Source organism: Terrapene carolina, unplaced genomic scaffold (assembly GCF_002925995.2).
Source record: "Terrapene carolina triunguis isolate 2854851 unplaced genomic scaffold, T_m_triunguis-2.0 Scaffold53, whole genome shotgun sequence".
Lineage (NCBI taxonomy): Eukaryota > Metazoa > Chordata > Testudines > Emydidae > Terrapene > Terrapene triunguis.
The window spans coordinates 3,258,627-3,273,821 of NW_020664404.1; the positions used below are offsets into that span (position 1 = coordinate 3,258,627).

The window sequence follows — 15,195 nt, forward strand, 5'->3', positions numbered from 1 at the left end:
CTCTATATGTCATTTATTTATTTTAAAAACATTTTTGCAGTTAACAAGCATGTTACCTCTGGAGACACAAATCCACAATTTGAGAACTGCAAAACTAAGCATCTCTGATGGTATCTTCTAGACTGAGCACTGAGTCCCATTGGGTAGATAGAAAGATTAACCTAAATAATCTATACAGAAGCCTGTGGAACCCCATAAGATTGGGTCCCTAATCCATGAACTATTAGAACTCATTTACAAAACTTTTCTTAAACATTACATGAATATATTGTCTCCTACTATAGATTTAGAATTTATAATCCCTATTCCATGATGAGATATATTTGAGCTATAATGTATCTTAATTAAAACTATCTTTAGATAGGTTTTTTTCCTCAAAGCATTTTATCAAAAAAAAATCTGATTAAAAAAAAAATGATTTTTTTTAAATAGTTCTTTTTTAATTTTTTAATTTTTTTTATCCACCCTGGTATGTTCTAAGCAATGAATTAGTAGCTAGTCTGTTTTGGAGGCGGTACCACTCTCTTGGAGCAGAATCATCAATGCCTAGAGGGAGAAGATTGTTGTAGATAGGAGTTTTGTTTTTATTTTATTGATTTATTTGCTGCTTCTGCAGCACCATGTTTATTTCTACCAAAAGGAATTGCTGGAATCTGATGTGAAGTATTATAAATGGGGATATAGTCTTCTCCAGCAAGCCCTGTAAACCAGGAGGCGTGGAAATAGAACTCAATTTTCTAGGGTTGGTTTTAACAGATGTTCCTTAATGTGGTGATGGTGGTGCTTGTCTGAATCAAGATCTTAACAATTCCAGGTAGTTTTGGTGATGGATCAGATGCCATCAGGAGATGTGTACCCTGAATTTTTTCCCCCTGTGCTTGAAATTAAAAATAGAAATCAGACTAGAGCTGCTCAAGACTTCTTTCTATATGATTTCTATGGAAAATTGTTTTTTTTACGTTTTTAAATGCAATTTTCTGTAGAAGTTTCCCATAGAAAGCAGACACTTTCAATTGTTTTTCAAAAAAGAAAGCCCAAACTGTGTGTTTTGTTGGTGGTTTTTTGTTGGTGTGTGTTTTTGCAATTTTCAGGGGTGGGTGAAGACATGTTTTCCAAGTAGCTCAATGAAAGACTCTCATAAAAGAAACTAATTCAGTAGGGCTGTAACTCTTGCCTTCTTGGACATTGATGCATGTGGAAATTAAGGTAGCACAGCCAAGATGTATAAACCAGTTCTTCAAAATCGTACAGTAGCAGAGCAAACTTTGTTAGAGTAGAACCGTGAAGGCTCCTATTTTGGTCCAAGATTTTCCAAGTGACTTGAGACACTTTAAAGGGGCTTCAATTTCAGGTGTCTCAACTTGGACACCCAAAAAATTTAATCCCCTTCCCCAAATAACTAGCTAGTTGTGGAAAATATTGGCCTGGGTAGAACAGCATCTGCAGGGCATGTTCCACCCTGGGGTTGTGTCCTAGTTTAAAATCTGTTTCACTACTTGCCTATAGTTAGGGACCTCACCTTGAGCCCACGCCATGCTGGTCCTTAGTGGCATCTTTCTGGCCCCATTGGTGGGGAAGGCAGCATATGGAAAGCCCTTGTACCCAGGCTGTCCCCTGTCAGTTCTGTCCCAGACCATGCAAAAGCCAGTGTGGCTTCTTTAAAGAAACCTGCAATTGCTGGCTTTGATCTTGAGCATGTTGAGTAAAGGATGTGAGTAATTTCAGTTCAGTTAATGAAATGAATCCCCTGGCTAGTACCAGTTTCAATAGGCCCTATTGCTGTCCTCGAGACCAGTGGTTCTCAACCAGGGATACGCGTACCCCTGGGGGTATGCAGAGGACTTCAAGGGGTACAACAACTCATCTAGTTATTTGCCCATTTTACAACAGACTACGTAAAAAGCACAAGTGAAGTCAGTACAAACTATCATACAGACAATGACTTGTTTATACTGCTCTATATGCTGTACACTGAAATGTAAGTACAATATTTATATTCCAGTTGATTTATTTTATAATTACTGTATATGGTAAAAATGAGTCGGCATTTTTGTAATAATTTTCTTTGACAATGTTTGGTTTTTTTGTTTGTTTTTTTTTTTTTTTGGTAAGCAAGTAGTTTTTAAGTGAGGTGAAACTTGAGGGTACACAAGACAAATCAGACTCCTGAAAGGGGTATCGTAGTCTGGAAAGGTTGAGAGCCATTGCTCCAGACTTAGACTGCATGTACATCCAATTTTGGAAACAACCCGCAAGCACTAGTTATTGTTAGCCTGTCAAACGGAAGTCATTTTAATGCTAAATTTTATTTAGCAGGTGGCTGTATCTTTGTGCAACATAACATGAAGAAACCCGCGTACGCACAGTTGGGTCCCAAATACGTGATTACTACCTATACATAAATATCCTAGGCCTAACTCTGAGGTGTCTGGTGCCAGCCCCTATTAGATACCTTCTGCTCTATGAAAGCCACTTAATTTTTCATTGCCTTCCCCAGGTACTATATCTGCATTTAACTTCACAGATCAGGTTTGTAAGTGATCCCAGGCAAAGATGAATATTTCACAAAGAGCCTGCCTGAGTTAAGTGTTCTGTCTCCCTTTGTATCTGTAAACCTTTTGAAAGCCCTGTAAGGAGAGACGCTTGCTGCTAAATATGTAAATTGGCGGAATCCATTTTACTGCTTGTTACAAAACTGCAGTGGGCTCATTCCACCTGCTCTTTCCCCCTCTACTCCCTGCAAATAAATTCATGACCCTGGAGTCTGAACAGGTTCAGATTTTGTCACTTTTGAGAGTGTATTCGGTTGGCTTTTTGGCCTTAAAATGCCATTCACATGGGGCTGGTAACTATAACTGTGTCTTTGATGGGGAAGTAAAATATCCTTCCCTTGCCTTCCTTATTATGGTAAGGTCTGGGGAGGAGGGGGGAGATAAGTCCAAGGTAAGTGACTTGATGGGCTTGGTACTTAAAATGTCCATGGCATCAGAACAAAAAGCAATGTAGCCTTGGTTCTATTCTAGAGTGTATTAAAAGAGGGCAAGCTGTCTTGGGTGTCCTAGCGATGAATTTCAATGACTAGATTCCAGGTTTTTGCTGCTGCTGTAGAACCTTATTCCAGTTCACAAACTGAACTTTGCTCTTTCCTTAGCCACGTACGCTCCTGGCTGCTCCCCCTGTAGCATCTTGGCACAGGATGTCACACCAGCACTGTCTCCATTCATGAGAGGCCATCCATCTAGCATCTGTAGAGGATTAGATCAGCATGCCCACAGGGTGGTGGGCCCTTAAACATGTTCAGATCACTAGCTTATCAAAAAAGCGGCACATGTTGGTGAAAATACCCTTTGAGAACCAGGATGGTCAGCCCAAGCTGCTATTTACAGAACCTGTTACTGAAAAGTACACTCCTGCTGGTCCCTTCTTGAGGAGCAATGACCAGAGGTTTCCCTGCCCAGAAGAAACCTGAAGGCTCCAAGGCACGAGCACTGATCTCTTCACTGATGGTCCTGTGTTTCACATGACTGATGAAAGCAGTCTCTGTGCTCCAGCCCTTGGGTTGAACCGTGCACTGTGCAAGATCCAAGTGAAGGGAGAGTTCGAGTCCTTCCAGAATGCATAAAGCAAAAGTTTCTGATAGCCCCTTTGAAAGGGGCACATAGCATCGGTGGTGGTTGGTTTATTTATATTACGAGAGCTCCTAGAAGCCCTTGTCATGAACAAGGTCCTCCTTGTACTAGGCTCTGTACAAACACAAAAGTGGTGATGTTCTCTGGATTTATTAATCGGGCTTGCAATGAGAATTATGTTGCTCCTCCAACCCCCATTAGATCAGATGGAAATTTTAATTTTACTCTTGATTTGGTTACCCACTCAAATGTTTAAAGTCACCGTAATGTGGTGGAATGTATTAGCTAATGGATTGGGGTATTTACTACACAGGTGGTTCTGTACCCAAGAATGAATTTTTTTTTTTTTATGTTAATACAAGTTCTGTACTTAACTTGTCCACTTATGTGGTGTAATTGTATCAAAAGGCTTGTCTTCTCCTCCCACCCTCAAACCTGCTACCCCCAGAACCCACACAAATGAAAGCTTTGAACATGTACTAATTGGCTATATTATAAGGAATTCATTATCCATACATTGGGGTTTCATGATCGAGGCACTGGGTGGGAATGGGAGGGGTCGGGTCTGGGTTCAGCTCTTGGTTCTGCCATAGACTTTTCACAAGTCACTGTCTTAGGCTGTGACCCAACCAAACATTTAAGCACATGCTTAACTTCAGGCATGTAAGTAGCACCTGGATGCATTGCTCCCTACTCTCTGAGTATGTCTACACAGCAACTAGACACCCACAGCTGGCCCAGACCTGCTGACTCGGGCTCGCAGGGCTCAGTCTGCGAGGCTCTTTCATTGCTGTGTAGATGTCTGGGCTCTAGGACCCTGTGCCGTGGGAGAGTCTCAGAAGTCTCCACAGCAATGAAACAGTCCCGCAAGTCTGAGTCGACTGGCACGGGCCAGCTGCAGGTTTTTCTTTGCTGTACAGACAAACCCTTTGTGTCTTGGTTTCCCCATTCCGTAAAATGGGGTTAATAATAAATATCTAGGTATGATTATAATCTAGATTTCCTGTGTGGGCCCAGTCACCCTACACCTCACAACACCCCATTGGTGGGAAAGTTACTATTATCCCCATTTGACAGATGGGAACTGAGGCACAATGAGACCCCTTGTGTGATCTTGGGGAAGTCTGAACCCCAGGCTAATGTTCTAACCACAATACTGTTCTTCCCCTTTTTCTTTCACACTTTCTCTGTTTAGATCGTAGCTCTTGGGGACATGGATGGTCTCGTCTGTACTAAGTACAGCTCCTAGCACATCGGAGCCTGATCTCTTGGGGTGTGCTGAAGGAGATACTGAGTTAAAGTCCAATAATACATTATTGCTAGTAGCTCAGATACTTTAAGGAAATGTCTGCTATGATTTAAGAATAAAGAAATGTCCACACACTGCTGTTAGGCTGTCATTTTGAGTATGCTGCTGTGTTCCTTTTTATCATTATGTATCATTTCAACAATGTGCTGAAGGCGATTGGAATCACTGCGTCCAAATTTGTTTTGATCTCTAAAAGCTAGGCTCAAAATTCTGATGAGAGAATACTCTAGTCATCCTATTCTTGTTGAGTGTTCCAAGTAAGCAGTACTGGCCTTTTTTTATTTCTGAGCATTGGTAATAAAGATGAAAGACTTTCCTCATAAGCCAGCGGTGTAGGTTGTAGGGGTCATGACTTCGCTAATAGTCATGACCACAAAATGAATTGTGTGATGCTTTTTAAAGCAATACCATCAAACAATGCACAGGAGATTGCTTTGTGTTCCATGTGGCAGGAATTGGGCTTCTAATGCAATTTGCAAAAGTGCTTCAAAAGCTGTAAATGTGCTCCGCTTGAGGCATTTAGTGAAGGCCGTGGATGTTTTGTGGTTCTCGCTTCTGTAGAAGGCAGTGCTGCTGTTCTATATTCCATATTTCCTCTCTAATGGAAACTAATGGTGCAATAAAAGACCATGTGGCATGCTAAGTAACTTGCATAATTGCTTGTTGCTATCGGTATATTCTTGACTTTGATTTCTTTAATTGAAAATTTGCCCCTTCCGATGATTTATTTCCCTGAAATAACCATATAAGTAGAGATACAAGCTGCAGTGCTGGGCTGATCAAAGATACTGTCACTGAGGACTGCTGCTGAATATCCTCCTTACCAAGGAGGCTGTGAAAACAGCCAGAAGCCAAGTGACAAGGCTTGGAAGCACGGATCAAGGTGTTTCTCCATTACTGAATGAGATGTTTCTTGCAGGTGGATTTGCTATCGTGTTTCTGGTGAGGACTAACAATGGGATGAAATGTGCCCTGAAACGAATGTACGTCAACAATGAGCACGATTTGCAAGTCTGCAAAAGAGAGATTCAGATCATGGTAAGTCATGCTGCATTAGGGGTCCTGAAGTGTTCATGGAAAGGCATGTCATCTGGGGCTGTGATCTGTCAGTGTTGTCAACTCTCATAGTTTTATCACAAGTCTTGCAGTATTTGTGGGTTTTTTCCTTTTTTTCCTTTTTAAAATAAATATATAATGAGAGAGAGCTAGCTCCTGGAGTCATGTGATTACATGAGAATCTCAGCTTTCATCATTTTTTCAAAGTAAGTTTCTAGCCCTTGTGGCTGTTGTAGAACATATGAATCCTGAAGTTTCAAAATCCAGAAAGCAAATAAAGAACTAAAATGTTTTTTATAAAATCTCATGAATATAATTTTTTTTAGCCCACTTCCTGATTTTTTTTTTTTTATTTTTTTTTGGGGGGAGGGAAGGGTTGACCAATGCTCCCTCTTATGTTTTACATCCATGTGTGGAATGCATTTTATGTGCACCAATATGGAGGTGATGTGTGGCAGGGATGGAGCCGAGGGGTTCAAGGTGCAGGAAGGGGCTCAAGACTGGGACAGAGGGTTGGGGTGAGGGCTCTGGCTGGGGGTGTGGGCTGAGGGGTTTGGGGTATAGGCTGCGCTGGGGCTGCGGTGAGGAGAGAGGACTCCCCGCAGCCCTCCCTTCCTGCAACAGCTGGGGTAGAGGCACCTCTCTCCCCACACTTGATAGCCTGCTGCGTGGCTGTGCAGGTTAAAGGGAACTTGACTAATTTTTTTTGAACACTGGAGGCTAGCAATACTGAGCTTAGCACGCTTGAACTTGGTCAGCATTTGAATGGAAAACATCCAAGCAGAGATGAATCTGAGAGCAGCCTCTAACCTTCAGGTTGGAGTTGATATGGAAGTCTAGTAAAAATGTGTATGCTGAGTAGCTATTATAAAGGTAACTCTGTCTGTAATAGCCTTGAACAGTAGTCCAGAATATTAAAAGTAATTGGTCGTATTGTAGGCTAGTTGCAGACATAATTTAAATAGGGTTGTTAGTAATTTTTTTGCATTACACAAACACAAGTTCAGAGGGTGTTTCTGTGTGCAGGGCAGGGCAGGGCTGCCTCCATCTGGGCCTCTTAACCCTGATTTGAACTTAGCAGCTTGGGCACTGAAATTTTTTTTGAAATGGCGATTTAAGGCTTTTTTTTTTTCTTTTTCCTTGAGTTGCCCTAAAACTTAAAGCCTTATCCCATTGTGAATTCATATTAGGTGTAGCCTTGGGAAAAGGACATGTATGATGGAATCCCTTACCTACAACAGTAGCAAGTGTGCGTCCTCTGTAGTAACTCATGTGTTACTTTACGGCTGTGACTCTGAACATGAATTTCAGGAGTTACCACACCACACGATGCGGCACAGCTTTCATGGAGACCTCATCTTAACCCTAGATAATATTGTGGGGGCACAGCAAGATTTGATCTTGTATTAGATTTTTTTTCAGTTTATACTCGGAAAGTTGGTTTGCTTGCATTTTATTTGTCCACTTCCTTCTATTGACTACAGAACAAAACTATCTGCATGATCTCATGTTAGTGTGGTCAAACCTGAAAAGCAACTGTAAAAAGAGTAATACCTTACTCAGCAGGCCTGCTCCTTCTCTGCATTGTTTTATCTGTTCATGTGAAACTCTTACTTCATGTCAGACATGCAGAACTGACACAGCATTGGGAGAGCGAACTGGATTCTCTTCTAGCTTGCACATCATCAATGGACTCGTTAACCAAGTTCCAATTGCAGAGCCACCCTCCAACCCCATTGTCTCCAATTTGTGCCCTCCCTTACACCTGTATTAACCCTTGGAAGATAATAGCTATAGTTGAGGGTAATAAGGTTGCATAGATGCAAGTTGCCAAGAAGGCCAACGGCATATTGGGCTGTATTAGTAGGAGCATTGCTAGCAGATCGAGGGAAGTGATTATTCCCCTCTATTCAGCACTGGTGAGGCCACACCTGGAGTACTGCGTCCAGTTTTGGGTCCCCCCCACTACAGAAGGAATGTGGACAAATTGGAGAGAGTCCAGTGGAGGGCAATGAAAATGATTAGGTGGCTGGGGCACATGACTTATGAGGAGCAGCTGAGGGAACTGGGGTTATTTAGTCTGCAGAAGAGAAGAGTGAGGGGGGATTTGATAGCAGCCTTCAACTACCTGAAGGGGGGTTCCAAAGAGGATGGAGCTCGGCTGTTCTCAGTGGTGGCAGATGACAGAACAAGGAGCAATGGTCTCAAGTTGCAGTGGCGGAGGTCTAGGTTGGATATTAGGAAACACTATTTCACTATGAGGGTGGTGAAGCACTGGAATGGGTTACGTAGGGAGGTGGTGGAATCTCCAACCTTAGAGGTTTTGAAGGCCTGGCTTGACAAAGCCCTGGCTGGGATGATTTAGTTGGTGTTGGTCCTGCTTTGAGCAGGGGGTTGGACTAGATGACCTCCTGAGGTCTCTTCCAACCCTAATCTTCTATGATTCTAAGTGAAGGCAGAATTTGACATGAAGAATCTCTATTACTGATGAGGTTGTGCAAGAAGGAAAGAACTCACCTTGACTGTTGCATCCCAGCATGTTTGCAAACCTGGGTGTTTGAAAGAAGCATCTCTTGTAAGATGCAAAAATAGCTAAATGTAGGACCCCAAAAAGCCATTTTACTGTCACTCTACAGAAGAGAGCTGCATTTTTAAAAGGTCAAACTTGTTAGTTTAACATGCAGTTTAATCTGGGGAGGGTAGAGAGGAAATGCAGCTCATTCTATACATGGCAATTGCTGGCTCAGTCTCCCTTGTGCAGATATAAGTGCTTGCTCTAGGTTATGCTCACCATGGAGCACCCGATCAGTGAGATGACCTAAATCTGGATCAACCTATTCTCATGGGCACACCTCTTGACCAGAGGCACAATAGATTGTTCAGGGGGCTGGGTGACTTGTTGTTCAAGACTTCTTGCCCTAAATTTCACCGGACAGGAAACCAACAAAGGCAGAATTAAAAGATGACTAATCCAAAGTGACCTGTTCCTTAACACAGGGACTAGACAGGTCAACACTGGGAAGTCTGTACTGTACAGATCAACCTATTAAAATGTAACTGCTGTATACCTGGCTGTTTTTGTGCTTTAACGTGTCTTTTCTTACAGAGGGATCTATCTGGACACAAGAACATTGTTGGATACATTGATTCTAGTATAAACTCAGTGAGCAGTGGTGATGTGTGGGAAGTCTTGATTCTAATGGACTTTTGCCGAGGTAAGTGTTCGTTCAATGTGTTGCTCATTGGGACAAGTATTCCTCTGAGGAACTCTCAAGGCACTTGTATAATAATTTTCTTTAGGAAAACTACTCCTAGGCCCAACCCTTCCTTGTCATCAGTGAATAATTGGTAACCAAGCCAGTCAAGAATCCTGCCCCACAATAAAATGAATAGGTCTCCATTATACACAAGACTAAGAATATAGAACTGCTAGCACCTTCTTCCATTGGCTAAGATGTCCGTTGCTTAAGTTGCTAGGCCTAATGGTTCTCTGTATTTTATTTCCATCTGCTGCTTCCACGTGAAATAACCTCAGTCTTCTGAGGCCACCAGACTAAACAGTGAAATTCTCCTTTGGGGTGTGTGTGTGTGTGTGTGTGTGTGTGTGTGTGTGTGTGTGTGTGTGAGAATCTTCCTGCAAGTCACATTTTAATACCGTGTATGAGTCAGTTTCTAATTCCCCAACTTCAAATGATTCTAACCACAGATAGATCAAAGCCTCCAGTGGGCTGGACATTGTTAAAATTAAGTGCCAGACAGGAGGGGAAGGGTGAATAAAGTAACTTTTTGTATAAACAATATTGATTACAAGCCTCCGGAATAACCCCTTAGGTCAGGAAGAGGTACATGAGCATTGTCAAGTAGTGAGACTCCTATGAAGACTTGATTACCACAAATCTGAAAAGGAATCTGCCAGTGTGCTATTCAAGAGAGAGATGGATGCTAATACACATCTGTTAGCTGTGTAGAGACATCTGTTGCATGGGGCTTGGAGGGAAGGCTGAGGCTTTGCTTCCCACAATGATGATAGGGACGGAGAAGACCCACATCCAGATGCCCCCTAGTGTCGTGAAAACAATTGTATTGAAAATGCCTAGGTGACAAATGCTTCTAAACATTTTAGAGACAATTATATAAAAATATTAGATTTCCTCTTATCACTGCTTTCCTCCTTGGCAAAGAGAGCTGATGATATCAATCATTCTGCCTCCATATGCAGAGATCACACTCTGATATAAGAGCATGAACAGTTTAAAACTGAGCTTAATGCCACTGCTGTACAGTATATTCATGTTAGACAGGTTTTGACACCTTCTGATATTTATGACTTAAATGACACTTCTCCTTTGCTACAAGTTTTATGGCCAAGGTTTTCAAAAGTAGTGATTTTTGGTGCTCAACTCAAAACACCTGGGACTACCCAGACTTTCAGAGGACAGGTGCACAAATTGAGGCACCAAAAATCACTGGTCGCTCTTGAAAATTTTGGTCTGTCGCTCTCACTCTGTCGCTTTCTCAAGATCCCCCATCTACACTACAAAAAAAATTCATGGTTGAGACGCATTTCTGGCCAAACCATATGGATGAGTGTGTGTGTGTGTGTGTGTGTGTGTGTGTTTGTGTCTTTTCTTTTGTTTGTTTTTTCTTGCAAAGAAGTTGGTGAACTATATTTAGCCCAGAGGTTCTCAACCAGGGATACGCGTACCCTTGGGGGTACGCAGAGGTCTTCCAAGGGGGTACATCAACTCATCTAGATATTTGCCTAGTTTTATAACCAGCTACATAAAAAGCTGTAGCAAAGTCAGTACAAACTAAAATTTTTGTATAAACAATGACTCGTTTATACTGCTCTATATACTATACATTGAAATGCAAGTATAATCTTTATATTCCAATTGATTTATTTTATAATTATATGGTAAAAGTGAGACAGTCAGCCATTTTTTCAGTAATAGTGCGCTGTGACATTTGTATTTTTATGTCTGGTTTTGTAAGCAAGTAGTTTTTAAGTGAGGTGAAACTTGGAGGTTTGCAGCAAAATCAGACTCCTGAAAGGGATACAGTCATCTGGAAAGGTTGGGAGCCGCTGGTTTAGCCCAAACTATGTACGACTAAAAGGTATTTCTCTAATCTGGTGGGGGTTTTATGACTACAGAGACAAGAAAAGAACATGGCTTCATCAAAAACATGTTTGAATGTTGCAGTTATTTTTCCTAGTATAGATTTGGGGCTGGAGGCGCTTAGTGGTAACTTTAAATCTTAGAGATTAAAATCAGTAACTACTCTCAAATCACTTTCCGAACATAAATTCTCCATGTGACACCTCCTGACAGTTTGGTACATCAGACACTTCATTTTACCAATGGACCAGGAGGTTGTTGGTTGCTTAAGTGAGATGCCGAAGGCCGCAGGGGGAGATTTGATCCAAGGTGGAGTTGGAACTCATGAGTTTCTAGTTCCCAGGATTATGCTCAGACCCTAAGGCCACACATGTCACAATACCAGGCAGTTTAAAACCTAGCATGTTGGACCCCTTTCGAGAAGGTGGCTCCTTTTGACTGGTCTGTGCTTTAGCAGTAGGTGCATCTTTAATTTATTTTGCCTGTTCCTCCTTTCAGGAGGCCAGGTGGTGAACCTGATGAACCAACGCTTGCAGACGGGATTCACAGAGAATGAAGTCTTGCAGATCTTTTGCGATACCTGTGAAGCTGTAGCCAGGTTGCACCAGTGTAAAACGCCTATAATCCACAGGGATCTGAAGGTAACTCACAGATACCAATGGTACAGGGTGGAGCTGTCTGAATAACGTATTCGATTGTCAACTCTTCTGGGCAAGGACTGCATCTACCCTCCAGACAATGTCTAGCACAATGGGTCTCACTCCTGATCAGGGACTCGGTGTATTGCCATAACATTTATATTGATGAGAAAATGTACTCATGAATAAATTTGTTGCCTATTAACAGAAAAGTCACATTGTTTGCCATATGTTCAACCATCTATAGGTCTGCTCAAATTATGCAGCCATTTGTGAACAACTGTGTCACAAAAAGCCTGCCAAAGTTGATGAGATAAATTGTTCACCATGAATTCCAGCCACCTTTTGAGTGGAGAGTTCAGCCCATGGGTTTTTCTGTATAACGGATCTTGCCTAAGCACGCAACTCTGACCCTCGTTTAGATGCTGCAAAACAGCACAGGGTAAAGGTGAGATTTCTGGAAACATTCACCTGGCTCTGCTGCCTATTAAGAACATGGGTCTGGAAGGGACCCATCACGGAGGCCAGTATTCTGCTGTCCCAGGCAACCTGTTGTATAATCCTGCTGATAAACTTATCACGCTCCAATTTAAAAAAAGTTTGTTTGCTCCTATTGAAAGGCTGTTCCAGAACCTCACTTCTCTGATTGTTTAAATCCTTCTCATTTCCAGCCTGCCCTTTACTCGTGGCCAGCTTAGATGCATTTGTTCTTGTGCCAGTGTTGTCCTGTAGCTTAAATAGTTCTTCTCTCCCTCCACCACCTCCTTGAATATATTTATAGAGACCAATCCTATCCCCTCACCATTTGTTTTGCTAGGCTAAGATTGTTGAAGTCTATGGTCAAACCCCCATTGACTTTAGTGGGAGCAGAGTCAGGCCAACGCTGAACGCTTTTGAAGTCGCCATCTTTGAGATCATGAAACAAAACATGAATTCCCTGTTCCTCTCAACCAACTCCTAAAATGCCCGAATGATGTATTCAGCCAAGAAGCAGAATCCATGTGTAGGTTTGAAAATATACTTCATGGATCAGGCTTCGTTTTCTGAGCCTTAAACGGATGTTTGTTCTATGCGGCAGGCCACTTTTGTAGAGAAGCTAAACAAAACACGTGCACCAAAAGGAACCAGGTAGTAAGACTAAGTCAGCTAAGTGGTGTGGTTATGCTTCAGGGCACTTAACATATTTGTGACCTATGGTGTGGTCGGTTGGAATGCATGAAACAAATCTAATGAATGTGGTTGTAGATGGCTTTCAGTTGGGGTGAGCTGATTCTGGTTTTTGACAAATTTAGGGCCTGATTTAAAGTTCACTGAAGTCCTAGAATATCAGGGTTGGAAGGGACCTCAGGAGGTCATCTAGTCCAACCCCCTGCTCAAAGCAGGACCAATCCCCAAATGGCCCTCTCAAGGATTGAACTCACAACCCTGGGTTTAGCAGGCCAATGCTCAAACCACTGAGCTATCCCTCCCCCCAGTGGGAATCTTCCAGTAGCTTGGATAGGCAATACACATAAAAAGAGGTTGACAGAGAGGAATCTGTTGGATAGTTACTAATCTCACACCTGCTGTTGTGTTTTGGCTTTAGTGTCATTTAATGGTTTACAAACAAACTCTTTATCAGTATGTAGCATAGGAATAAATGCTGAGATCTGTGATGGATTAATGAGTTAATCCTCTCTGTATACTCTCACTAGTTTTTTATATATATACACACACACACACACACACACACACACACACACACACACACACACACACACACACACACACACACACACACACACAAGAGCAATTGAAACTGATCATCAGTGACGTTTCTACATCAGAAACCTTGCTCCTCTTTAATAAGCTTACGCCCATGGGTCAGGGAAAAAATTTGCCATCCTCTGCCTTGGGACATGAACACAAAGTTTAATATTAGTTTTACTATAGCCCCTAGAAGCGCTAATCAGAGTTGGGGACCAGAAATACATACATGTAACAAAAACACAGTCCCTGCCTCAAAGTGCTTGCAGAACAATACGCTTTTTGAGAAATCTAAATTGTGTAGGTATTGAAATAATGCAGGAAAATGTAGGCTTCAGCCTAGAAAAAGATACCTCCACTGCGGCTGCTGCACATCCACAGTGTCACCACAGTCTTTGGGGTTTTTCAATTAAAAAAAAAAAAAATTGTCTTTTTAGTTAAGAACAATGAGCCTGTAAAAATGTCTAAGTACACAGTTGCAGTAAATACAGTCCTAAAGCTGTGAAAGGTACATTGTGGTACAACACTTAGGCTAGGTCTACACTGGGGGGGGGGGGGGGGATCGATTTAAGATACGCAAATTCAGCTACGCGAATAGCGTAGCTGAATTCGACATATCTGATCCGACTTACCCCGCTGTGAGGACGGCGGCAAATCGACCGCCACGGCTCCCCTGTCGACGGCGCTTACTCCTACCTGGGCTGGTGGAGTACGCGCATCGATTCGGGGATCGATTTGTCACATCCTGATGAGTCGCGATAATTCGATCCCCGAGAGATCGATTTCTACCCGCCGATCCAGGCGGGTAGTGAAGACAAGCCCTTAGATTCTGAGCTCTTTGGCACAGGGACCATCTGTTATGTTCTGTTTTGTGCAGCACCTAACACAGTGGGACCCTGGTCCATGATTGGGGTCCCTAGGTGTTACTGCAGTGCAGATAATACAATAGTCAGTAAAAGCACTTGGGGGATGGGATATATATAATATAATATAATGAAAAAGAGGGGGGGGGGGGGGTGGGAGGAAGCCTCATTTAAGAAAAGAGGAAGAGGAATAAACTTAAAGCAGGATCAATCCACAAATACAATCAAATTGTTCCTTCTGATCTTTATATTTATTCATCTCATGAAGTTTTGGTTAATGTCAACCATTGTGTTGTGCAAGGCTTTAGGGTGCCTGCCTCTCCAAGGTATTTAATTTGTTTTTGGTAGTTCATGATACTTCACGATGATGCTCATATTTTATTCACATTTGATGCTGTGTACCAGATTCCGATGCTACTGATTTAGCACTATCCTTCTCAAGGTAGTCTCATTGATTGCAGCATGGTAAGGGGTCTGAATGTGGCCGAATATAAAACTTTAAAAGTTCCCCATCTGTAAAATGGGGATAATGACATAGGTGCTAGAACTAAGGATGCTGCCGCACCCCCTGGCTTGAAGTAGTTTCCATCATATACATTTACAGTTTGGTTCAGTGACTCTCAACACCCCACTATACAAATTGTTCCAGCACCCCGGATAATGATACTGACCTCCTTCATAAAGTGCTTTGAGATCTAAAGATGACGAGCGAGGTACTATGTATGTATTTATTTACTCTTAAAGACTCCATATTGTGGTCACAATTCTGGCTCAATACAATGAGACTTCATTGGCACGACAAGTTGTACCAGTCTTGCCGAAGTGTAAGAGAAG

The 15,195-nt window shown here is 42.2% G+C and overlaps 1 protein-coding gene across 3 annotated transcripts in view; it reads left to right on the forward strand.

Moving 5' to 3' along the window:
• AAK1 (AP2 associated kinase 1) overlaps positions 1-15,195 on the forward strand; it is a 125,251-nt gene that overhangs the window by 46,867 nt on the left and 63,189 nt on the right. For all 3 annotated transcript variants that reach the window (XM_026657716.2, XM_024201253.3, XM_024201255.3), the window contains exons 3-5: positions 5,858-5,976; positions 9,101-9,209; positions 11,613-11,755. In XM_026657716.2, coding sequence (XP_026513501.1) covers positions 5,858-5,976; positions 9,101-9,209; positions 11,613-11,755 — 371 coding nt within the window. The remainder of the gene's footprint in view (positions 1-5,857; positions 5,977-9,100; positions 9,210-11,612; positions 11,756-15,195) is intronic.